The 24,609-nt window shown below is 49.2% G+C and overlaps 3 protein-coding genes and 1 non-coding gene across 11 annotated transcripts; 2 read left to right on the top strand and 2 right to left on the bottom strand.

Moving 5' to 3' along the window:
* Nucleotides 1-4,466: 4,466 nt before the first annotated feature.
* PTPMT1 (protein tyrosine phosphatase mitochondrial 1) lies at nucleotides 4,467-11,493 on the top strand. Of its 2 annotated transcripts, XM_032165968.2 has the most exons (4): nucleotides 4,518-4,757; nucleotides 4,867-4,947; nucleotides 9,377-9,568; nucleotides 11,159-11,493. In XM_032165968.2, the coding sequence occupies exons 1-4, from the start codon at nucleotides 4,584-4,586 to the stop codon at nucleotides 11,315-11,317; spliced, it is 606 nt and encodes a 201-aa protein (XP_032021859.1). In that variant the 5' UTR covers nucleotides 4,518-4,583; the 3' UTR covers nucleotides 11,318-11,493. The 2 variants fall into 2 exon arrangements, with proteins under 2 accessions (XP_032021860.1, XP_032021859.1); XM_032165969.2 differs by lacking the exon at nucleotides 9,377-9,568 and having other exon boundaries at nucleotides 4,467-4,947; nucleotides 11,159-11,250.
* Nucleotides 11,494-11,871: 378 nt separating this feature from the next.
* KBTBD4 (kelch repeat and BTB domain containing 4) lies at nucleotides 11,872-18,570 on the bottom strand. 7 transcript variants are annotated; one of them, XM_032165944.2, is made up of 4 exons: nucleotides 18,522-18,570; nucleotides 17,000-17,644; nucleotides 15,213-15,319; nucleotides 11,872-13,465 (listed from the first exon to the last, which is right to left on the bottom strand). In XM_032165944.2, exons 1-4 carry the CDS (start codon nucleotides 18,538-18,540, stop codon nucleotides 12,605-12,607), a joined length of 1,632 nt encoding a protein of 543 aa, XP_032021835.1. In that variant the 5' UTR covers nucleotides 18,541-18,570; the 3' UTR covers nucleotides 11,872-12,604. The 7 variants fall into 7 exon arrangements, with proteins under 7 accessions (XP_032021835.1, XP_032021836.1, XP_058303000.1 ...); XM_032165945.2 differs by having other exon boundaries at nucleotides 17,000-17,617; nucleotides 18,522-18,568; XM_058447017.1 differs by having other exon boundaries at nucleotides 17,000-17,613; nucleotides 18,417-18,560.
* Nucleotides 16,084-16,201, bottom strand: LOC116477619 (U5 spliceosomal RNA). Its single transcript, XR_004250563.1, has one exon. It is a non-coding gene; the product is annotated as a U5 spliceosomal RNA (small nuclear RNA).
* NDUFS3 (NADH:ubiquinone oxidoreductase core subunit S3) lies at nucleotides 18,566-24,063 on the top strand. The gene is made up of 7 exons (XM_032165967.2): nucleotides 18,566-18,753; nucleotides 18,864-18,929; nucleotides 20,051-20,148; nucleotides 20,361-20,510; nucleotides 21,618-21,743; nucleotides 21,879-21,998; nucleotides 23,815-24,063. Exons 1-7 carry the CDS (start codon nucleotides 18,681-18,683, stop codon nucleotides 23,980-23,982), a joined length of 801 nt encoding a protein of 266 aa, XP_032021858.1. The 5' UTR covers nucleotides 18,566-18,680; the 3' UTR covers nucleotides 23,983-24,063.
* Nucleotides 24,064-24,609: the final 546 nt, after the last annotated feature.

The following is a 24,609-nucleotide window of genomic DNA, read 5'->3' as shown; positions in this document are numbered from 1 at the left end:
ATAATGACCTTTATCAATATGTGTACATGAATATACAAAGACCACATGTTGTATGAATCCATGTATATGAAATGTTTGGAATAGGCAGATCCACTGAGACAGAAAGTCGATTCGTGGTTGTCAGGGAATGAGGGAATGGGGAGTGATTGCTAATGGGTATAGGATTTCTTTTTGGGATGATGAAATGCTCTAAAATTAGATATTGGTGATAGTTGTGCAACCTTGTGAGTATATTAATAAACACTGAATTGTATAGTTAGGAGGGTGACAAGGCATATGCATTATACCTCAATAAAGTTGTTACCAAAAAAAATGTTAACATTGGAGGGGGGTGGGCATAATGGACTCTCAGTACTATTTTTATTTATTTATTTTATTTTATTTTATTTTATTTTATTTTTTTGAGACAGAGTCTCGCTCTGTCGCCCAGGCTGGAGCACAGTGGCGCAATCTCGGCTCACTGCAAGCTCTGCCTCCCGGGTTCACGCCATTCTCCTGCCTCAGCCTCTCCGAGTAGCTGGGAGTACAGGCGCCCGCTACTATGCCCGGCTAATTTTTTGTATTTTTAGTAGAGACGGGGTTTCACGTGTTAGCCGGATGGTCTCGATCTCCTGACCTAGTGATCCGCCCACCTCGGCCTCCCAAAGTGCTGGGATTACAGGCGTGAGCCACCGCGCCCGGCAACTCTCAGTACTATTTTTAAAACCTTTCTGTGCATCTAAACTATTCCACATTTAAAAGTTTATTCTGGCTGGGTGCAGTGGCTCATGCCTGTAAGCCCAGCACTTTGGGAGGCCGAGGCGGACAGATCACGAGGTCAGGAGATCAAGACCATCCTGGCTAACATGTTGAAACCCCATCTCTACTAAAAATACAAAAAATTAGCCAGGCATGGTGGCGGGTGCCTGTAGTCCCAGCTACTTGGGAGGCAGAGGCAGGAGAATGGCGTGAACCCGGGAGGCGGAGCTTGCAGTGAGTGGAGATCATGCCACTGCACTCTAGCCTGGGCAACAGAGTGAGACTCTGTCTCAAAAAAAAAAAAAAAAAAATGTTTATTTTGCCGGGCGAGGTGGCTCAGGCCTGTAATCCCAGCACTTTGGGAGGCCGAGACAGGTGGATCGCGAGGTCAGGAGATCGAGACCATCCTAGCTAACATGGAGAAACCCCGTCTCTACTAAAAATACAAAAAATAAGCCAGGTGTGGTAGCGGGCGCCTGTAGTCCCAGCTACTTGGGAGGCTGAGGCAGGAGAATGGTGTGAACCTGGGAGGCGGAGCTTGCAGTGAGATGAGATCGCACCACTGCACTCCAGCCTGGGCGACAGAATGAGACTCCGTCTCAAAAAAAAAAAGTTTATTCCACAAAGAGACACCACACCCACTAAAATGGCTATAATGAAAGACAGATAATAAGTGCTGGCAACCATGTGGCAACACTGGAACCCTCCATACTCTCCTGGTGGGAATGCAAAAAGGTGCAGTCCACTACGGAAAACGGACAGTTCTTCAAAAGGTTAAACATAGTACTACCCTATGACCTAACAATTCCATGATTTGTCAAATATACAAGAGAAATGAAAACCTATGTCCGTAAGTTGTATGCAAATGTTCCCAGCAGCATTGTTCAAAATAGCCAAAAGTGGAAACAACTCAAATGTCCATAAACTGATAAATGGAGAAAAACATGTGGTCTGTCCATACATTGAAATATTATTTGGCAATAAAAAGGACAGTCCTGATACTTGCTACAACATGGACGAACCTTGAAAACATTCTAAGCATGAGACAGATATCAATACACAAGAGATATCTATTAAAAAAAAAAAAAAAAGCCGGGCGCAGTGGCTCACACCTGTAATCCCAGCACTTTGGGAGGCCGAGGCGGGCGGATCACCTGAGGCTGAGGCAGGAGAATTGCTTGAACCTGAGAGGCGGAGGTTGTGGTGAGCTGAGATCGTGCCATTGCACTCCAGCCTGGGTAACAAGAGCAAAACTCCGTCTCAAAAAAAAAAAAGTTGGGTGGGGTGGCTCACACCTGTAATGCCAGCACTTAGAGAGGCTGAGGCAGGCAGATCGCTTGAGTCCAGGAGTTCGAGACCAACCTGGGCAATATGGTGAAAGCCCGTCTCTACCAAAAATACAAAAATTAGCCACCAGGTGTGGTGGTACGCACCTGTGGTCCCAGCTACTCAGGAGGCTGAGGTGGGAGAATTGCTTGAGCCCAGGAGGTGGAGGTTGCAGTGAGCTAAGATCACACCATTGCACTCCAGCCTGGGCAACAGGAGTGAAACTCTATCTCAAAAACAAACAAACAAAAAAGAAGCAGCCAGATACAAAGAACACATATTGTATGACTCCATTTATTTGAAATACCCTTGGCTGGACGCAGTGGTTCAGACCTGTAATCCCAGTACTTTGGGAGGCCAAATCAGGAGGATCGTTTGAGCCCAGGAGTTCGAGATCAGTTTTTGTTTTTTTGTTTTTTGATATGGAGTCTCACTCTGTCACCCAGGCTGAAGTGCAGTGGCGCAATCTCGGCTTATCACAACCTCTGCCTCCCGGGTTCAAGTTATTCTCCTGCCTCAGCCTCCTGAGTAGCTGGGATTACAGGCGCCCACTATTATACCTGGCTAATTTTTGTATTTTTTTAGTAGAGACAGGGTTTCACTATGTTGGCCAGGCTGGTCTCAAACTCCTGACCTCAGGTGATCCGCCTGCCTCTGCCTCCCAAAGTGCTGGGATTACAGGCGTGAGCCACCGTGCCCAGTCCCGAGATCAGTTTGGGCAACATAGTGAGACCCCATTGCTACAAATAATAAAAAATTAGCCAGGCATCATGGTACACGTCTGTAGTCTCAACTCCTTGGGAGGCTGAGGCAGGAGGATTGCTTGTAACCCAAAAGGTTGAGGCTACAGTGAGTCATGATCACGCTGCCACTGCACTCTAGCCTGGGTGACAGTGAGACCCTGTTTCCTAGAAAAAAAGAAGAAGAAGAAGAAGAAGAAGAAAAGTAAAAAGAAGAAACACCCTCAACATGCTAAACGTGTAAATCTATAGAGTCAGAAAGTCGTTAGTGTTTGCCTAAGGCTGGAGGATGATGGGGAGAAAATAGTGAGTCTCTGCTAATGGATAAGGGGCTTATTTTGAGGGCAATGAAAATATTCTAAAATTAGGCTGGGTGCGGTGGCTCACGCCTGTAATCCCAGCACTTTGGGAGACCAAGGCGGGTGGATCACCTGAGGTCAGGAGTTCGAGAGCAGCCTGGGCAACATGGTGAAACCCCGTCTCTACTAAAAACACACACAAAATTAGCCAGGCGTGGTGGTGGGCACCTGTAGTCCCAGCTACTGGGGAGGATGAGGCAGGAGAACTGCTTGAACCCGGGATGTGGAGGTTGCAATGAGCCGAGATGGCACCACTACGCTTCAGCCTAGTCAATAGAAGGAGACTCCGTCTCAAAAACAAAATATAAAAAAAAAGAAAACGAATCTTTTAAAACCACCAGATGGGCCGGGCACGGTGGCTCATGCCTGTAATTCTGGCACTTTGGAAGGCCGAGGGGGACGGATCTCCCGGGGTCAGGAGTTTGAGACCAGTCTGGCCAACATGGTGAAACCCTGTCTCTACTAAAAATACAAAACTTAGCTGGGTGTGGTGGCAGCTACTCGGGAGGCTGAGGCAGGACAACTGCTTGAACCTGGGAGGCAGAGGTGGCAGTGAGCTGAGATCACGCCATTGCACTCTAGCCTGGGCCACAGAGTGAGACTCCGTCTCAAAACAAACAAACAAACAAACAAAAAGTAAATAGCTGGCATTACAACCATTCTTCTTACCTTTTTGTAGTTTGCAGGTTTTATATTTGAGCTTTTCATAAGGATATATTAATATAATGTGTATTTTCCTATTTTTTCCTGCTATGTAAACATTGCTGTTTGGTCAGATGAAGGAGGGAGCCCCGCACTAGGACAGGGGAGGGGAGGAGGAAGGCGACCTCAACCCAGGTCCCCTGTTCACCCTGGGTTCAGGCCCTCACCCAGGTAGCTCCCCTGTTTGAAAGCGCTAAGCCCTTCCACTCTCCTCTTCAGGGCTACCCCGCCACACAGCCTCTTCCTTGTCTTGTGTTCCCTTTGGCGGGGTCACACCCGCACCTGGGATCACTGCCCCCTTCCTCTGGTCGAGGGTTGGGGGGAGTGTCCCCTCCTCCCTCGGCCGGAGTCACAGTTCCACACGCAGGGGTCCTTCCTGCCCTCCTCACCCCAGGGGTCACACCCCCTCGGAGGAGGGAGGTCATCGGCCACAGGCGGAGGCCTCAGTTTCCCACGCTACGGGGCTCACACTTGTCCGGCCTGCGACGCGCTCTCCCTTGGCCGAGGTCCCAGTTTCCCGCCCTGGAGTCCTCGGTCCCTCCCCCGAGGCCGCCGGGCCCTCCTCCAGAACCCCGCGGTCCCCCCCGGGGGCTCCAGCCCACGAGAGGCCTCGTGCAGCTGGCAGCCCCGCCCCGGCGCCCGCCCGCTCTTCTCGCGGGTCCGGACCGGGAGCGCGGGGGCCGACGGGTCGCCGCTGCGCCAGGCCGGGTGGGGCGGGATGGCGGCCACCGCGCTGCTGGAGGCCGGCCTGGCGCGGGTGCTCTTCTACCCGACGCTGCTCTACACCCTGTTCCGCGGGAAGGTGCCGGGTCGGGCGCACCGGGACTGGTACCACCGCATCGACCCCACCGTGCTGCTGGGCGCGCTGCCGTTGCGGAGCTTGACGCGCCAGGTGAGCCGGGCCGGGGAGCCCGGGCCCCTGCCCCGTCCCCGCCGCTCCGTCCCTGTCGGGCCGCTGGGGTCTCCACCGTCTCTGCTGAACCACCTCTTTGCCTCGGCAGCTGGTACAGGACGAGAACGTGCGCGGGGTGATCACCATGAACGAGGAGTACGAGACGAGGTTCCTGTGCAACTCTTCACAGGTGAGGGACCCGGCTGAGGGGCAGGCTCGGGGGTCCGCTCCCCTCGCCCACCGCCCTGGGCCCGGGACGGCTAGAGAAGGGTGGGGGAGGTCACCATGCCCCAGAGCCAGGTGTCTCAAGCTGCTTTGCCTCCGGTCTGTGCCTCTAAACGGCACCTGGAGGTAGGCTAGAAGCTGTGAAAGGCGTTTATTTAAAAGTTCAAGTTGGGCCGGGCGCGGTGACTCACGCCTGTAATCCCAGCACTTTGGGAGGCGGGAGGAGGAGGCGGGCAGATCACTTGAGCCCAGGAGTTCCTGAGCAGCCTGGGCAACATGGCGAGGCTCCCGTCCCTACAGAAATACAAAAAGTAGCCGGGAGTGGTGGCGTGCGCCTGTACTCCCAGCTACTTGGGAGGCTAAGGCAGGAGAATCACTTTAGCCCGGGAGGTGGAGGTTGCAGTGAGCCCACATGGCGCCATTGCATTCCAGCCCAGCCTTGGGCGACAGGAGTGAAACGATGTCTCAAAAAAAAAAAAAAAATGCAAGTTGACAAAGCCTGATTTCTCCTTTGTGAACAAATGTAATGTATTCTTATTTCGGTAACCAAAATCAGAAACTAAAATTGAAAGGCAACTTTCCTATGCCTTCCTGATTTCATTCATTCTTTCTACACTTTGAGCTCTGAGTATGGGTCAGCATTCCCAGTGTTAGGGATTCCAGATGAAGGCCCTGCCAACTATAAGACGAAAAGCACCCCCTTGGCCGGGCGCGGTGGCTCACGCTTGTAATCCCAGCACTTTGGGAAGCCGAGGCGGGCGGATCACGAGGTCAGGAGATCGAGACCACAGTGAAACCCCGTCTCTACTAAAAATGCAAAAAATTAGCCGGGCGTGGTGGCGGGCGCCTGTAGTCCCAGCTACTGGGAGAGGCTGAGGCAGGAGAATGGCGTGAACCCGGGAGGCGGAGCTTGCAGTGAGCCGAGATTGCGCCACTGCACTCCAGCCTGGGGGACAGAGCGAGACTCCGTCTCAAAAAAAAAAAAAAAAACCATTGTGGAAGATTCCACAAACAGGCCAGTCACATTTAATGAAAGTTACGCCTTAGCCCCAACCTTGGGGAGAAGAGAAACTACCCCTTCCACCATGATTTCTAATATAAAAAAAAAAAGCACCCCCTTAACACGCTCCCCTCCCCAAATATTTCATAAAACTATCCATTGAAAACTGTAGAGTTCATTTGGCTCTGATTTGGGGGAATTTTTAGTCATATATTAGAAATCATGGTGGAACTCGAAAGTTCTATCATAACAAAGTTTAGGCCTAAAACATAACTTTCATTAAATGTGACTGGCCTGTTTGTGGAATCTTCCACAATGGTTTTTTTTTTTTTTTTTGAGACGGAGTCTTTCTCTGTCCCCCAGGCTGGAGTGCAGTGGCGCGATCTCGGCTCACCGCAACCTCCACCTCCTGGGTTCACGCCATTCTCCTGCCTCAGCCTCCCGAGTAGCTGGGAATACAGGCGCCCGCCAACACGCCCGGCTAATTTTTTGTGTTTTTAGTAGAGACGGGGTTTCACCGTGTTAGCCAGGATGGTCTCGATCTCCTGACCTCGTGATCCGCCCGCCTCAGCCTCCCAAAGTGCTGGGATTACAGGCTTGAGCCACCGCGCCCGGCTCCACAATGGTTATTGGAAGATGTTATCTACAATCTGAGCTATTTGATTTTTTTTTAAATGTTGCCCTATCTTTATAGCGTTTGGCATCTAATAGCACTAAACAATTATCTTTCTCATTTGTTTTACTGATACAGCATGATGAAGATACTATTATTTCAACCTGAGGATTTTTTGAAACCTTGAAAATATTTGTGACTTGGCCGGGCGTGGTGGCTCTCACGCCTGTAATCCCAGCACTTTGGGAGGCTGAGGTGGGTGGATCACCTGAGGTCAGGAGTTTGAGATCAGCCTGGCCAAAAAGGTGAAACCCCGTCTGTACTAAAATCACACAAAAAAATTAGCCGGGTGTGGTGGCAGGCGCCTGTAATCCCAGCTACTTGGGAGGCTGAGGCAGGAGAATCGCTTGAACCTGGGAGGCAGAAGTTGCAGTGAGCCGAGATTGCATCACTGCACGCCAGCCTGGGTGACAGAGTGAGTCTCCGTCTCAAAAAAAAGAATTACTGATCTTCATTTAGAACCATAAAGTCTCTGATACTCATTATTTAGAGGTTAATAACGAGTAGCTGGAGCATATCTGAAGCCTTAAAGCATAAAGTTTGCCCAATTGCCGGAGACCTTATTTCTCCTATTTCTTTCTTTTTTTTTTTTTTTTTTTGAGACAGAGTCTCACTCCATTGCCCAGGCTAGAGTGCAGTGGTGCAATCTCAGCTCACTGCAACCTCTGCCTCCTAGTTCAAGTGATTGTCCTGCCTCAGCCTCCCGAGTAGCTGGAATTACAGGTGCCCGCCACCATGCCTGGCTAATTTTTGTATTTTTTATGGAGATAGGGTTTCGCCATGTTGGCCAGAGTCGTCTCGAACTCCTGACCTCAGGTGATCTGCCCTCCTCAGCCTCTCAAAATCTAGGATTACAGGCGTGAGCCACTGCACCTGGCCACCTATTTCTTCTTTGTAAGTGATAACATTGCACTAATGAAGTCAGTGCATTGTTTTATTTTTGTTTTTGTTTTTGTTTTTGAGACAGAGCCTTGCTCTGTCGCCCAGGCTGGAGTGCAGTGGTGTGATCTCGGCTCACTGCAAGCTCCGCCTCCTGGGTTCATGCCATTCTCCTTCCTCAGCTTCCCGAGTAGCTGGGACTACAGGCGCCCGCCACCACGCCCGGCTAATTTTTTTGTATTTTTAGTAGAGACGGGGTTTCACCGTGTTAGCCAGGATGGTCTAAATCTCCTGACCTCGTGATCCGCCCACCTTGGCCTCCCAAAGTGCTGGGATTACAGGCATGAGCCACCGTGCCCAGCCCATTGTTTTAATTTTAAAGTGATAACCCTATTTTCTACCATGTGTTCCCTCAAAAAACAATGGTAAAAAAGAGACTTATGGACAGAGAAATAGAAAGCCTTGGCAAAATATTGTACCCCAAATCTGCAGCTGAATCACTACACAGGTGCCAAAGTTATGTGAAAAAAAGTTACACTGGCTGGGCCTAGTGGCTCATGCCTGTAATCCCAGCATTTTGGGAGGCTGAGACAGGAGGATGGCTTGAGGCTAGGAGATTGAGACCAGCCTGGGCAACATAGCGAGACCCCCATCTCCACACACAAGAAATAACACAATTAGCCAGGCACAGTGGCGTGCAGCTGTAGTCACAGCTACTGGGGAGACTGAGACTGAGGTGGGAGGACTGCTTGAGCTTAGGAGTTTGAGGCTGCAGGGAGCCATGATTGCATACCACTGCTCTCTGACCTGGGCGACATAGCAAGATCGTGTCTCTAAAATAAAAAAAATATATATTTTTGAGATGTTGTTTTGCTCTTGTCTCCCAGGCTGGAGTACAATGGTGTGATCTCTGCTCACTGCAACCTCTCCCTCCTGGGTTAAACAATTCTCCTGCCTCAGCCTCCCTAGTAGCTGGGATTACAGGCATCCGCCACCACACATGGCTAATTTTTGTATTTTTAGTAGAGACAGGGTTTCACCATGTTAGCCAGGCTGGTCTCGAACTCCTGACCTTAGGTGATCTGCCCGCCTTGGCCTTGCAAACTGTTGGGATTACAGGCGTGAGCCACCATGCCTGGCCAAAATAAAATGTTAAGATGTTTGCAGCTGAATTTTTTGCAGCTAAAATGTATATAGCTAATATCTTGCAGCTAAATATTCAAGTACCCAAAGGGTAGTTTAAGAACACTTTACCTGCTGGTGTGGTGGCTCACACCTGCAATCCCAGCACTTTGGGAGGCTGAGGCGGGTAGATGACCTGAGGTCAGGAGTTCGAGACCAGCCTGGCCAATATGATGAAACCCCGTCTCTACTAAAAATACAAAAATTAGCCAGGCTTGGTGGTGCATGCCTGTAGTCCCAGCTACTTGGGAGGCTGAGGCAGGAGAATCGCTTGAAACTGGGAGGTGGAGGTTGCAGTGAGTTGAGATCACGCCACTGTACTACAGCCTGGGCAACAGAGCGAGACTCTGTCTTAAAAAAAAAAAAAAAAAAGGAACACTTTAAATCTTGGACAAAATTCTAACTCAGCAGCATAGCTGTTTGATGAAAAACCAACCAGGTAGGCCAGCCATTTTAAAGACATTTCTGTCCTCACCTGGAACGGGAAAAAAAGCATTTCTGTAAGAAGTTTCTATTTTAGAAAACAGGCAACAGTGTATTCCCATTGTAGTAAACCCTGAAACTTGCTTGTTGCTTTGCTGCCTCTTGGGAGCCCCTTATCATCCCACCCACATTAGGTCTTTTTCATTCTCTTTTTCATACTGGTGGACCTGGTTCCAGGAGTGGAAGAGACTAGGAGTCGAGCAGCTGCGGCTCAGCACAGTAGACATGACTGGGATCCCCACCTTGGACAACCTCCAGAAGGGAGTCCAATTTGCTCTCAAGTACCAGTCGCTGGGCCAGTGTGTCTACGTGCATTGTAAGGCTGGGCGCTCCAGGAGTGCCACTATGGTGGCAGCATACTTGATTCAGGTACAAAAGTTCTTTCTGGGCTTGGCATCGTGGTACACGCTTATAATCCCAGCACGTTGGGAGGCTTGAGGTGGGAGGATGGCTTGAGCCCAGGAGTTTGAGACCAGCCTGGGCAACATGGTGAAACCGTCTCTACAAAAAATACAAAAAGTTAGCTCAATGTGGTGGTGTGCACCTGTAGTCCCAGCTACTTGGGAGGCTGAGATGGGAGGATCACCTGAGCCCAGTAGGTAGAGGCTGCAGTGAGCCATGATTTGTGCCACTGCACTGCAGCATAGCCAACAGAGTGAAACTCTGTCTCAAAAAAAAAAAAAAAAAAAAAAAAGTCTTTCTGGTCCCATTTATAGCAGATTTCCAGAACTTCAATAGCATGGTCTACTGGTGGGCCTTGTTGGAAGGAGCTGTGTGCTTGATTTCAGGCTGTTGGGAGGTAGTTTGGTATGATGGAAAGCACCTGAGCCTTGTGACAGGGTAACCTGGGGCTCTGCTGCCTGCCAGCAAGGATCAGCAAAAGTGACTTCTGCCTTATCCTGTTTTCTCAAACTAAATGTATTATGAAGTTTAAATAAGAAATTACATCAAGTGCTGGCCTACAGCAGACACTCTAAAAATGGAGTTGCAAAAGCTATTCAACCCCAGCAAAAGGCTAGACACTTGTTCTAATACCATGTCAGCAAACAATACCATAGATAATAGTGCTGATCATTTTCAGCTTTATAGTACTCAAGTTTCTTCAAGTATTTCAGAATAAAGTTCTGGATATTAGTTTCTGGAAACAGGCTCCGAACAGATTCTGCCTATTAATTTGTCATGATTGGCAGGTGGGATGCTTTAAAAATATTTAGGAGAAACAAATACCCTGTAGTCCATCATCATTTTGTAACTTAGGTTACAAGTTACAAAATGCCTGGCTCCCACAGAGCATCTTCTAAGTCATGTGAATAGCTAAGTCTGGCCTTGTGTTACTGTGGACTAGTGTGTATATAGTTGAGTAATACTAAAATTTTGGTCATAAGGACTCTGCTGGAAGCAGGGTCTCAGGAGGGTATTTTGCACCAAATGAGAATTGAACTAGCAAGCTAGAAATCTGTATTTTCTTGGTTCTGTTGAGTTCTAAACCAATGAGTATCCTCAGGACATGTTAACCCTCCTATTTAAATTATGAGTTACTTGTTTTTCTAGCCATGGTGACAAGTTGCATAAAAACATCTATTGCATACTCGTTCCTAGAAATTCTTGTAACCAAAAGCCCAGCTTGGAGAGGACGTGAAGTAGGCCGAGACAGTCTTGAACTTAGGATCTCAGCTTCCCATGTGCAACTTTCTTTCTCTAGGATTTGGCAGAGCAAGAATAGGGTAGAAAGACTTGACTTTCCACCTGACCTGCTGCACAGTGTTGTGAGACTGGCTGACTGCAGTGGTTACAGTACTCTCCCATTTGTAATACAGGAGGCATGATTTTTAATGCCTCCAAAATGGAGTTTCCAAAGAAATGAAATTCTCAGAGTCCTTTAGCACCTGCTCATGGGTCAAGGGCACCTTGACACCTGCTTCTTTCTTTCTGTGCTGATTTCCCAACCCTGTACTTCAGGTGCACAAATGGAGTCCAGAGGAGGCTGTAAGAGCCATCGCCAAGATCCGGTCATACATCCACATCAGGCCTGGCCAGCTGGATGTTCTTAAAGAGTTCCACAAGCAGATTACTGCAGGGGCAGCAAAGGATGGGACTTTTGACATTTCAAAGACATGATGTATGTCTCAAGACACTCCTGCTTGATACAGAATAAAAAAAGCTTAACAGGACCAACAGGGCTTAAGCCCAGACTTGACGTAACAGAAATGTGCCAATAGGTAATAGGTAATTTTTCTTTCTCTGACTTGTTTTGTTTTCTTGAAATAACACTGTTGTGTGGCTAGAAAGGAAAAGATTTAGTGTGGCTTGTATTCATGGGATACAGGACATGGATGGGGCTATCGTCTTTTCTTGAATAGGGCTAAAGAAGTATTTTAACAAAAATCTATTATGTACCTAATATTGTGCCTAATAATATTTAGCACCACAACTCAAAAAACATTTAGCACTTGAAAAAAGGAGACTCAGCTCTGGCTCTTTGCCACTGTCAGAATCTGAGTCTCACTGGCCCTATGGAGTAGGGATCCCATCTAGAGAAGTGAGAGCATGGGCTGCAGTCAGGACTGCTGCAGACTGAGCCATGTGATGGTACGTAATGAGTCCCCCTGAGGGAATGAAACACCCTCACTCCTTCAAAGTCACCCCTTCAGAATTCAACACAGACACACATATCCCTTCAAAAACTTTTATTTGTATCAACAATTCCTAGCTCTTGGCTTAGCTTAGAGCTTTTAAAAGAGCAGACACCTTATATATTTGAGCTTGAAAAAGTTTCTGCTATTAATCAGAAGTCATCATTTCTATTTTCTGGCTTACCCCTTGGAATAAGGCAAAAATAAAACCAAAGTTACATTTCCCGACAGATGGATGAGAAAACAATAGAAGGAACGTCCTGAATTCTAGAGTTGACTCTTGCTGGTGAAGTACACCTTCAGCTTACTCCATTCTCCTAAGTAAAGCCTGAAGGAAAACTTTCAACACCTAATTCTTCGTGGAAAAATGATCTACTAGCCATTTCACAGGCTATAGAACAAAAGTACAATTGGGCATCTTTCCTTATGTCCTGGGATCAGGGGTGCTTATATTTAACATTGATCAGGTAAAGAGGAGAGGCTGTGCCTAAGGTCTGAGAAAAGGCTTGCTCTAAGCAAGCTGTGGTGAGGCACAGGATGACTAGGGGATGGCAGAGAACAGGCTGGCCTACTGTCAGTTCAAGCAACCAGCTGAGCAGCAGCAGTCTAAAAAGCCCCAAACAGAACACCTCCATGGGTTCAGGGAAGGGCTGAGGCACTGCCTTTCTAGTATGTGCCAAAAAAAACATAACTCTGAATTGGGGCCCAGGGTACTTTGAGTTTGTATGGGGAGGGAAAAGGAGTGAGCAGCTCTTCTCCCCTCCCCACAGCCTTAGGCCAACACAAACTGCAAATTGGTAAGCAGCACCTTAATACCTCTTGTGACAGTTACAGCTGAAGTGGCAGGGTCAAGCTTGTAGGTGTTGGCATCCCCCTTTTTATATCGGTCCCGGAAGACATAGATGCTCCCGTTACAGCTGGCAATCTTCCAGAGGGATGGGGCAGAGCTCCAGGCCTCAGGAAGGCAAAGCCGGGTGAAGCTGTCTAGCAAGGGATTGTAGCACAGCAGGGAGTCCCCTTCAGCCACGATGAACACCAGATCTTTATGCACAGCTGCGTGCATGCGACCTGCAAAGGGCAGCACATAGGGCTTCACATGGCATTTGTCTGTCTCTGTGTCAAAGCACTGGATGAGTCGGGAAGGTTTGGTAAAGAAGTCCAGATCATTCTCCTCCCCCCCTAGTAAGTAGATGATCCCGTTGAGGTTGGCACCAGCAGCCCCTGACACAGCCACCTCTAGCTGGGTTGTCTCTGTCCACACGTTATCACCTACACGATAATAAATGACTGCGTTGGAGAGGGTATCTTGCAGTGTCTTTCCACCCAGTGAATATATGGCATCTTTCCCGGGCACAGACACCAGGGTGTGCTGGAGCCGGTCCCGAGGCAAAGGAGCACACCACTCCCAGTCAACGGTGGCATTGTTGCACTTCCACATGCGCCGTGGGATGGACCCTCCCACCACATACAAGTCTCCACCATGCTTGCAGGCCGCAGTGATCTGGTGGCACAAACTGTTTTGGCCACTTACACTGATGGAGTCATCTTCTGCACAGTGCAAGGACACAGCCAATGAATGGGTACGAGATGACTCTTTCCCAATCAGGTAAATGTGCACATTCTCCCCAATTTCCTATTGGCAAAATTATTAAAATTATATGATAGCTGTTAAGTTCTAGGCTAAGGCTCAGCTAAGACACATATCCTTAAGATCCTGGCATTCACACTTGTTCCTAGCTTTATCATACTACTCTCTAATTACTGTATGGCATCCAACTCTCCTCTAGTCACTTTCTTTGAGGCAATTTATGTCGGGCGGAGAATCTGTTGTATTCATCCTTGTAGCTTTTAAAAAACTCTCATAAGCTAGTGCTTTAGATAAAGGGTGATTAAGATTGTTAACTTGATGCAAGTGGTTCTCAAGGAACTTTGAAAGCTCATAGATTGGTGGTTCTAGGGTTACAAAGACATCCTTCTCCCTAGCTCATATCAACTTCAAGCCAGAGATAACTTATTAAAAAATAAATATAAAAAATGAAAAAAAAAGAGATGGCCGGGCACGGTGGCTCACACCTGTAATCTCAGCACTTTGGGAGGCCAAGGTGGGCAGATCACCTAAGCTCAAGAGTTCAAGACCAGCCTGACCAATATGGTGAAACCCTGTCTCTACTAAAAATACAAAAATTAGCCGGGCGTGGTGGTATGCGCCTGTGGTCCCAGGTATTCAGGAAGCTGAGACAGAAGAATTGCTTGAACCCGAGAGGTGGAGGTTGCAGTGAGCTGAGATCATGCCACTGCACTCCAGCCTGGGCGACGGAGTGATACTCTGTCTCAAAACAAACAAACAAAACAAAAAACAGAGACGACCATTCATAACCTGGCCATCAAAAAGAGGCCAGGTTAGGCCAGACGCATTGGCTCACGCCTGTAATCCCAAGACTCTGGAAGGCCAAGGTGGGTGGATCACCTGAGGTCAGGAGTTCGAGACCAGCTTGGCCAACATGGTGAAACCCCATCTCTACTAAAAATACAAAAATTATCTGGGTGTGGTGGTGGGCACCTGAAATCCCAGCTACTCGGGAGGCTGAGGCAGAAAAATCGCTTGAACCCAGGAGGTGGAGGTTGCAGTGACCCGAGATCGCACCATCGCACTCTAGCCTGGGCGACGAGCGAAACTCCATCTCTCTCTCACACACACACAAAGAGGCCAGGTTAGGCCAGGCACAGTGGCTCACACCTGTAATCCCAGCATTTTGGGAGGCAGAGGCGGGCGGACCATCTGAGATCAGGAGTTCCAGACCAGCCTGGCCAACATGGTGAAACCCCATCTCTACTAAAAATACAAAAATTAGTCAGGTGTGGGGGCAGCACCTGTAATCCCAACTACTTGGGAGGCTAAGGCAGGAGAATAGCCTGAAACTGGGAAGTGGAGGTTGCAGCGAGCTGAGATTGAGCCACTGCATTCCAGCCTGGGTGACAAAGTGAGAATCCATCTTTAAAAAAAAAAAAAAAAAAAAGCCGGGCGCGGTGGCTCACGCCTGTAATCCCAGCACTTTGGGAGGCGAAGGCAGGCGGATCACGAGGTCAAGAGATCGAGACCATCCTGGCTAACACAGTGAAACCCCATCTCTACTAAAAATACAAAAACTAGCCGGGCATGGTGGTGGGTGCCTGTAGTCCCAGCTACTAGGGAGGCTGAGGCAGGAGAATGGCGTGAACCCGGGAGGCGGAGCTTGCAGTGAGCCGAGATCGCACCACTGCACTCCAGCCTGGACGACAGAGCAAGACTCCATCTCAAAAAAAAAAAAAGAGGCCAGGTTAACTGATGGCAAGAATGCATGGAGAGTATGCAGTCTCAACAACTAAGAGATTTGCCTTACCTTCAAGCTTGTCCTGAGTGACTCTGCAAAAGCCTCTCTTTCCTCTTTATTAAAGTTGATCCAGGCTTCTATTGCCTCTGTTGGGTTCTGAGAACATGGAACTCCATCTGTGAGAGCCAGAAGAAAGGCATGGTCAATGACAATCCGAAAGAGAAATTCAGAGTAAGCGACTTTAACGATGTGAACCACTTTATTAGACTACTGCTGGGCATGTGTATATGTGTACACGCATACGTACACATATACATGAAATTAACCTAAAATTGCTTTTTTGGTTTTTTTTAGGCAGGGTCTCACCCTGTCGCTCAGGCAGAAGTGCAATGGTGCAATCACCATCACCGTGGCCTCAATCTCCTGGGCTCAAGCAACCCTGCTTCAGCCTCCCGAGTAGCTGGGACTACAGGTGTGCACCACCACGCCTGGCTAATTTTCTTATTTTCTGTATAGACAAGGTCTCACTGTTGTCCAGGCTGGTCTCAAACTCCTGGTATCAAGCGATCCTCCCTTGTTGGCCTCCTAAAGTGCTGGGATTACAGGCATGAGCCACCATGCCTGGCATGCCTTGCCTTTTTTTTTTTTTTTTTTGAGATAGAGTCTTGCACTGTTGCCCAGGCTGGAGTGCAGTGGCGTGATCTCGGCTCACTGCAAGCTCCACCTCCCGAGTTCAGGCCATTCTCCTGCCTCAGCCTCCCGAGTAGCTGGGACTGCAGGCACCTGCCACCATGCCCGGCTAATTTTTTGTACTTTCACTGTGTTAGCCAGGATGGCCTCCATCTGACCTCGTGATCTGCCTGCCTCAGCCTCCCAAAGTGCTGGGATTACAGGCGTGAGCCACCGCGCCCAGCCCGTGCCTTGCTCTTTTCTAAAGATAGTCTCATGTGTTACATGAGCCCTCAAAAAGTTGGGTAAAGACTCATAACTGTTCCTCTCCATGGAAATCTTTAGTAAAAGGCAGAAGATTTATGCAATCTGAAGAGAAACCACAGTATGTGCCTTGCTTTTTTAAATCAAAATGGATGGCTCGATATGCTCCCATCTGCCATGGAAGCAACCTACTAAGCTACAGAGCTCACACCATTTTTTTTTTTTTTGAGATGGAATCTTGCTCTGTTGCCTAGGCTGGAGTGCAGTGGCGTGATCTGGGCTCACTGCAACCTCTGCCTCCGGGTTCAAGTGATTCTCCTGCCTCAGTCTTCCCAAGTAGCTGAGACAACAGGTGCAAGCCACCATGCCCGGCTAATTTTTATATTTTTTGTGGAGACGGGATTTTGCCATGTTGGCCAGGGTGGTCTTGAACTCTTGACCTCAAGTGATCCACCCACCTCGGCCTCCCAAAGTGCTGGGATTACAGGCGTGAGCCACCGCGCCCGGCCAACCTCACGCCTTAAGTGTGGTTATATCTCACTTGCAAGGTTAGGGTTGTTTCCCATCACTAAAAACGTTTTGAGTCTTAGATATCTTGCCTCATCACCAATTTACATAGGTAATTAGACCCACTGGGACATACGAAGTACAGGATAGAGAATAATACAAATCACTCCTCACTGCTTTGTGTGGTTAAGTGTTGTGCTTTAATTTTCCTGACTTCTTCCTCTAATGCACTGTGTCTCTGACAGCGATTACACTGAATCTCAACTCAGTCTTTCTCAGCAGGTTATCTCAGAATTCAGGAATAATAATGTAAACCAACACCAGGAAACTTGAGGGTTCCTTTCTCCTAAACTAGAACATTCACTGAACATCATAGCCAAGTAACTGGGTATGGTGTGTCCCCTCCCTAAACTTACCCGAGATGATATCTGTGAGTAAGTGGTGGGGCAAGTGGAGAAATTCCTCTGTATTCTGCAGCTGGGCCAGGTGGGTCTTGGCACAGTGCTTGGCAGCAGTATAGAGCTCAGGATCACTGTGCCGATCTGCCAGCCACATCACCTGAAGGCAGTTTCCCACTTGCACTGTGCGGGCCAAAAACCGAGAGCATTCCTCAAAGAGAGATGTCAGCTGATACATGTCTGACACCTCATAAATTTCCTGCAACTCCTCAGCTCGAAGTTTCACAGTCCCATGGTAGATATAATCAACCAGGAGCTGGAAAACAGACTCGCTGACATCCTGCAGCACGATCACCCGGTTGTGGGCCTCCTTCAGGTTGGAAGTGAACATGGATCGGAAGAAGCAGCTCTGAGCTGAGAGGACCAGCCGATGGAGCTGAAACTCCCGGCCTTCCACCGAAATGGTGACATCAGCAAAGAGCTCCTCCTCTAGACACAGTTTCATGATGCCTTGAGCCACACGGCCTGAGTGTGACCGATCTTTAAAAGTGTAGTTCACAAAGTAGTTCTCATCCATGGATGCTCCAGGCTCCTCTGGTGATTCCATGCTAGCCAACTTCTCTCTCTGCCAGCTGTCTGCAAAGCAACACCACCTTGAGTAACCTGAGGAATTCACAGCCATAGTCTGTGAATCCAACTGTCCAACTCAGGGAGGGAAAAGGAAGAAGTGTGAGCAAAGTGGGTCCAGATTGGCCTTAGACCTGGCCCTGTCCATGATGTCCCTGACGCTATCCTTTAACCAAATCTGGGTTCGTTCTCCCCAGTGGCGCCCCTCCGCTAATGAAATAAATAAAAGTTCCAACTCTGGGTGTTTTCCTGAGAAAACACGGAATAATTCCTTTCCATGATGTTAACAAAAGACTTGGGATTTAGGTCAATATATGAAAGCAAAGGGCTGGGGGAGGCCTGTGATCGTAAAAGCCTTACTAACCAAATAACTGGGGCATAAAACTAGTGAAGCTCAGGGGCAGCAGAATCAGACAAAAAGGACCCCCCGCCCCGGCCTAGTGGCCAGGTCCTCTCCTCCCTAGCGCATGGAGTTAAGACGCTCCATATGAAGCCTGGCCTGGGATATCCGTGGGTCTTACATTTGCTCTCTTCCGAGCTGCTTCCCCCACACTTCCCCGCTCGCTCGAAAAACTCCCTATGGCTGCGTCCCAGAACTCGAGTCCATCCGCCCCCAGGCCGGGGCACTGGGAGGCCCAGCGCCCTGTGCAATGTCCCCGCTCCACCTTGAGTCGTCTTGGAAACGGTCGCCAGGGAAACCGTTCTTCCCGCTCAGGCCCGCCCGCCCCCGTCAAAAGCTTGGCTCAGAGAGCGGGGGAGGGGTGTGTAGCGTAGAACCCAGAACGCCCGCCCCCTCCCCTCCTCTCACCCGTCTGGTTCTTCAGCGTCCTCGCCTTCTCTCTAGGCTCTGCCACACGGAGCTAGGACCACGCTCACCTCACGATTTCCCTACCTGCCTGTCTCGCTTTCTCACCTGCGTTCCCTCCTTTCATCCCGGAGCCCGGAACCTCCGCTTCCGGCTCCACGTCCGCCCGGAAGAAGATCTGCTGCACACTTTCGCTTCCGGTCCGTGCCCTTGGGGCTCCGTGTCCTGCTGTCTTTCCGTGCGCTGCCTAGTCTGCGTCTGAGTAACATGGCGGCGGTGGCGGCGGCGGCAGCCAGGCTGTGGTGGCGCGGGATCGTGGGGGCCTCGGCGCTGACCAGAGGTGAGCAGGGGCAGCCAGTTGAGACCGGGGTCAGGCGCAGCGGCGTGCCCAGTGCAGAGAGCTCCTCAGGGCTCATCCTGCGCGTCTGTGCCTTTTATCTCCCTGTGCAGGGGCTGGGCGACCCTCGGTTCTGTTGCTGCCGCTGAGGCGGGAGAGCGCCGGGGCCGACACGCGCCGTGAGTATGTGCGGGCAGCGCTCTTCTCTGAACTATCGGCGGGGCCCCCTAGATGCCTGTCCTTGCCCTAGGATGCCCTTCCCTACGTCCTCCTGGCAAATCTTGGAGATCTGACTTGCAGTGGTCTTCACCCTGCATGCAGAATCGAGCCCTTCCTGGGCCGTTAGGCCTCTGTTATGGCCGATTGTCCCTTGTCCGTTTCAATGATCCCCTTTTTGTCTGATTAAACTGTCAACTCTGAAAGCAAGCAATATAACCTTTAGTCCTCAGAGCCCTGTAATAATAGTACCTCGCGGTAATTGAGTGCTTAATGTGTGTCTGGCACCTCGCCAAGCGTTTTAGTGAATGATCTTATTTCGTCCTCACAACAGCCTTATGGGGTAGATAGCATCTCACTCTTCTTACTATAGATCAGGAAACAGTCCAAAGAATTAAACTGCCCAGGGTCAGAGACCTAGTGAATGACAAAGTAGGCCTGCCTGCTGCCAGAGGCAGAAACACCTAACCGTTATTCTGTAGCTTGTGATGTGTGAGTGCTCAGCGGTTTAGGGTTGCATCAATGAGTATGTACATATGATGTTACAGTCAAGATATACGGACTGGGAGTTTTCCCCTTTCCTGGGCCTCAGTTTTCTCATTGACACACACACACACACACACACACAGAGTAGGTTTCAAGGAGATACTCTGTGAGGGCTCTTCAAGCCCTGAAGTTCTTAGCTTGAGAACCTGATATAAACTTGCATGCAAAGGAGCTACAGAGAGGCAAAAGTTCTGGTTCCCATCCTCAAACAGCTCTTAGTCTGACAGGAGAACTGAGACTACTGCTTTAGCAGAAATGCAAGCGATGTGAGGGAAGAACCGTGGAGTAATTTTGAGAAGAGATGAACACCCCAGCTGCTATAATAAGAGTCTTTCTGAGGACAGTGTAGTTAAGGTGGCACTTTCCCCAAGTTTTCATCACTCTGTTCCCTAGAAGGGAAACCTTTCACATGCACCTTTCTCAAGGTGCTTCAGGGAACCTTTCCTGGATTTGACATCCCTTACAAGCCCAAGAGACTGGATGCAGGGCTGGCTTTTGCCTTCTCCGTTTCTTTGTTAAATATGCCTTTTCCTTCCAGCCACTGTCAGACCACGGAATGATGTGGCCCACAAGCAGCTCTCAGCTTTTGGAGAGTATGTTGCTGAAATCTTGCCCAAGTATGTCCAACAAGTTCAGGTAATACTTGCTACTGTTATTTGGGTCTGGGCCAAGAAAGAACCATGTTCTCAGGGCATGTGGGAGTGGGCAGACTTGTTTCAAAGAAACTACGGACTCCTCCATCCCAAGCTTGGACTTTTCTCTCAGCATTAAACCAGGTGACTCCAGCTGAAGTTAGCTGTTCCTGCAGTAGCTCTTTGTTCCCTCTCCCCTCCCTTCCATGCGTGCAGGTGTCCTGCTTCAATGAGTTAGAGGTCTGTATCCATCCTGATGGCGTCATCCCAGTGCTGACTTTCCTCAGGGATCACACCAATGCACAGTTCAAATCCCTGGTTGACTTGACAGCAGTGGACGTCCCAACTCGGCAGAACCGTTTTGAGGTCAGTCGGGAGACTGAGAAGGTTTGGGGGGTCAGGGTATTAATTTCAGTTTGTAACATACAATAGAACACAGCAGTTAAACTGGGACCTCAGAGTCAAGTAGATCTCAAGTTTGGATCTTGGTTCTGCCACTGAATGGCTGTGGGACCTCAGATAACTCAAATATTTTGTTTAATCTTTCTTTCTTTTTTTTTTTTTTAGACGGAATCTTGCTCTGTTGCCAGGCTGGAGTGCAGTGGCATGATCTTGGCTCACTGCAACCTCCGTCTCCCAGGTTCAAGCGTTTCCCCTGCCTCAGCCCCCTGAGTAGCTGGGACTACAGGTGCATGCCACCATGCCCGGCTAATTTTTTGTATTTTTTTAGTAAAGACTGGGTTTCACCATGTTGGCCAGGATGGTCTCGATTTCCTGACCTCGTGATCTGCCTGCCTTGGCCTCCCAAAGTGCTGGGATTACAAGCATGAGCCACCATGCCCGGCCCTTGTTTAATCTTTCCGAGCTTTCATTTTCTTACTGGGAAAATAAATATCAAGCTGTCCCTATCTTATAGAATGGTTATAAGGATCCAATGAGATAATTCAAGTAAATTGCTTGTACACAGTAAGTTTTCAATACATTTAGCTATTAATATTTTACTGATTATCTACTGTTTGCCAGACTCTGGGATGGAGAGAGAAATAACATGAAGTATTTGTCCTCCAGGAGTTCCCTACACTCTAGTGAAGGAGAAAGACACCTAAACAGCTTACTGTAGTAACATATAATACAAAGGATATTAGAGGGATGCTTTAAGAAAGCACTTGGCCCTGTCTGGGAGGCTTCTTTGAAGAGAGAGAATGTTTGTGCTGAATCTAAACATATGAGCAGGAGACCAGGTGGCCTTCTGAGGTGGACCAGGGAAATATTCCTTACAAAGTGAACAGCATGAGCAAACACAGGCATGCTGACATGCTAAGCTACAGCTGTGGCCTGGGCCTTTGGAAGTAGTTGTAAGCATAGGAGAATCTTGAGGTGTTGCGGTTCAGAATAGAAGGCAGGGTCACAGGGCAGAACTCTCCCAACCAGGGACTCCCATCTCAGCCCTCCAGATCCTTCTGTTCTCCCTAGATTGTCTACAACCTATTGTCTCTGCGCTTCAACTCACGGATCCGTGTGAAGACCTACACAGATGAGCTGACGCCCATTGAGTCTGCTGTCTCTGTGTTCAAGGCAGCCAACTGGTATGAAAGGGAGGTGAGTTACCGGATATGGTGGACCTGCCTCTGGGCCACAGTTGCAGAACTGGTTGAGACTACGGGATGCAGTGTAGCCCCTTCCCCCTGTTGTTAGTCTTGATGGACTGGCTGTTTGAGGGGGTCTCTTTCCTAGATCTGGGACATGTTTGGAGTCTTCTTTGCTAACCACCCTGATCTAAGAAGGATCCTGACAGATTATGGCTTCGAGGGACATCCTTTCCGGAAAGACTTTCCTCTATCTGGCTATGTTGAGGTAGGAGCCTTGGAACTGGGACAGCAGCCTCAGGGAGGGACTTGCAGGGAACCCAGGGGATCCCTGGGAATGGCAAGAAATATGGTCTGTGGATTGTGGTGGTTTAAGAGCATGGGCCCTGGATTCAGATCCTAGCTTCATTTTTGTAACCTGGGGCAAGTTACTTGGTTTGACTGTGACTCAGCTTTCTCATCTTAAAATGGCAATAATAATAATAGCACTTAACTAATAGATTTGTGGCTGGCATTAAATAATGTACATGTAGGCTCACGCCTGTAATCCCAGCACTTTGGGAAGCCAAGACAGGAGGGAGTGCTTGAGTCCAGGAGTTCGAGAACAGCCTAGACAACATGGTGAAACCTCTTCTCTACAAAAAAATAGAAAAATTAATGGGGCGTGGTGGTGCATTCCTGTGGTCTGGGCTGCTCAAGAGGCTGAGGTGGGAGGATCACTTGAGCCTAGGAGGTGGAGGTTGCAGTGAGCTGAGATCACACCACTACTCTCCAGCCTGGGCGACAGAGACCGTCTCTAAATAAATAAATGCTATATGAAGCCCACTGTATTGATGCTATGTGTGTGTGTCAGGGTCTCACTCTTGTCACCTAGGATGGAGTGCAGTGGTGCGATCATGGCTCACTGTAGTCTCGACCTCCCAGGCTCAAGTAATCCTCCCACCTCTCAGCCCTCCGAGTAGCTGGGACTACAGGCGTGCACTACCATGCCCAGCAAATTTTTGTATTTTTTGTAGAGACGGGGTTTCTCCATGTTTTCCAGACTGGTCTCGAATTCCTGGGCTCAAGTCATCTGCCCGCCTCAGCCTCTCAAAAGTGCTGGGATTACAGGTGTGAGCCACCGCACCTGGCCAGTGTTATCCATTATTGTAATGATCATTTTAATGATCAAGGCAGCCTTGAGGACACAGTCTGTCCCTAAAACCTGAAAGTAGAGGATTATTTTACCCTGCCCTGACTCTCTGGGAAGGCAGTGACGGGGAAGACACCAAATGTTTAGCCCTCAACAGTTACCTCTGAGGTGGCACCAGTAACGTGAATAAAGAATTTCAGTGGTGCTGCAGGTTATTTGCAGGAAGACAGTGTGTAATATTATCACTCGTGAATTTTATAGCAAAGTAACTTAGAAATGCAGAGATGTGGTGCTCCAGCCCTGCTCTTTTAGTCCCCAGTCACTCCTGCTGTGTTACTGCTTTGCATGCTCCTATTTCCCTCTTGGGCCACTTCTGGGCAGGGCTATCTCCCTTGCTTCTCCCTTTCACCCCACTCCTGCTATCTACCTCACCTGGTTTGCCTCTTCACTCTAGCACCCGACGATCCTTACCTTACCCATTTGATCCTCCAGTAACAAGAAAAGCTGTGTCAAATGTACTGCTTTAGATCTGGACTATGACTATGCCAGGGGCACAGGGCCTGAGGTTGTGTATCTGCCAGTTTAGGTTTACTCTTTTCAGCCACCGACTACTCCCTAACCCTGGGCCAGTGCTTACCATTACCTTGTAAGAGTGTGTGGGTGGGTGAGCAGTCAGTTCGGAGCTCCTGATGCGGGAGTGGTGAGCAGGGGAATCTGACTGGTGCTGGCAGGGCATGAGAGGTTCCCTACATTTTGGAATCACACACTCTAGCTGGTTGGGATGTGATCTGACAGGTAACAGGATGGAGACTTACTGACAGAGGCTGGGACGGGAGTCAGTAACTGAGAGGAACGGGCTGGGGAAGTCACCAATAGCCTTGGGAAAAGTAGGCTCCTTTGTAGCTATAATAAGGACTTCCTTAGTGCTCAAGCCTGCCTTTTGCTTCTGCAGTTACGTTATGACGATGAGGTGAAGCGGGTGGTGGCAGAGCCGGTGGAGTTGGCCCAAGAGTTCCGCAAATTTGACCTGAACAGCCCCTGGGAGGCTTTCCCAGTCTATCGCCAACCCCCGGAGAGTCTCAAGCTTGAAGCCGGAAACAAGAAGCCTGAAGCCAAGTAGCTCCAGGGAAGGCATGTGGATCCTAGACAGCGCCTTATCTATGATTGAGTGTCCGTGTAAATAAATTCCTACTTAGACTTATCACTTCGTGTGTGCTTGTAATGGGGAGCAGTGATACTTTGAGGAGGACACAGGCAGGCAGGGGTGTTTCCCTTCCTTGCTCTCTTAGAGAGACACTACTAAACCAGGGAGTCTTTGATGGGTTTTTTGGTTTTTTTTTTTTTTTTTTTTGATACAGTGTTTCGCTTTTGTTGCCCAGGCTGGAGTACAATGGCGCGATCTGGGCTCACCACAACCTCCGCCTCCTGGGTTCAAGTAATTCTCTTGCCTCAGCCTCCCGAGTAGCTGGGATTACAGGCGTGTGCCACCACACCTCGCTAATTTTGTATTTTTAGTAAAGATGGGGTTTCTCCATATTGGTCAGGCTGTTCTTGAACTCCCGACCTCAGGTGATCTGTCTGCTTTGGCCTCCCAAAGTGCTGGGATTACAGGTGTGAGCCACCGTGACCAGCTCTTTTATGTGTTTTTGAGATGGAGTCTCACTCTGTCACCCGGGCTGGAGTACAGTGGTGCTGTCGCAGCTTGCTGCAACCTCTGCCTCCCGGGCCCAAGCGGTTCTCCCACCTC

Source organism: Hylobates moloch, unplaced genomic scaffold, assembly GCF_009828535.3.
Source record: "Hylobates moloch isolate HMO894 unplaced genomic scaffold, HMol_V3 SCAFFOLD_11, whole genome shotgun sequence".
Classification (NCBI taxonomy): domain Eukaryota; kingdom Metazoa; phylum Chordata; class Mammalia; order Primates; family Hylobatidae; genus Hylobates; species Hylobates moloch.
This window is presented reverse-complemented; position numbering and strand designations above follow the sequence as displayed.

What these genes read in the sequence shown, in the direction of transcription:
- KBTBD4 (XM_032165944.2), bottom strand. An exon ending in ACTCACAGATATCATCTCGG is followed by an intron (nt 15,320 to 16,999) that starts GTAAGTTTAGGG and finishes TGGCTCTCACAG; the next exon opens with ATGGAGTTCCATGTTCTCAG. An exon ending in CACTCAGGACAAGCTTGAAG is followed by an intron (nt 13,466 to 15,212) that starts GTAAGGCAAATC and finishes TTTTGCCAATAG; the next exon opens with GAAATTGGGGAGAATGTGCA.
- NDUFS3 (XM_032165967.2), top strand. Translation starts at nt 18,681, where the DNA reads ATGGCGGCGGTGGCGGCGGCGGCAGCCAGGCTGTGGTGGCGCGGGATC. An exon ending in CGCCGGGGCCGACACGCGCC is followed by an intron (nt 18,930 to 20,050) that starts GTGAGTATGTGC and finishes TTTTCCTTCCAG; the next exon opens with CCACTGTCAGACCACGGAAT. An exon ending in CCAACTGGTATGAAAGGGAG is followed by an intron (nt 21,744 to 21,878) that starts GTGAGTTACCGG and finishes TCTCTTTCCTAG; the next exon opens with ATCTGGGACATGTTTGGAGT.
- PTPMT1 (XM_032165968.2), top strand. Translation starts at nt 4,584, where the DNA reads ATGGCGGCCACCGCGCTGCTGGAGGCCGGCCTGGCGCGGGTGCTCTTC. An exon ending in TGCGGAGCTTGACGCGCCAG is followed by an intron (nt 4,758 to 4,866) that starts GTGAGCCGGGCC and finishes TTGCCTCGGCAG; the next exon opens with CTGGTACAGGACGAGAACGT. An exon ending in TCCTGTGCAACTCTTCACAG is followed by an intron (nt 4,948 to 9,376) that starts GTGAGGGACCCG and finishes ACCTGGTTCCAG; the next exon opens with GAGTGGAAGAGACTAGGAGT.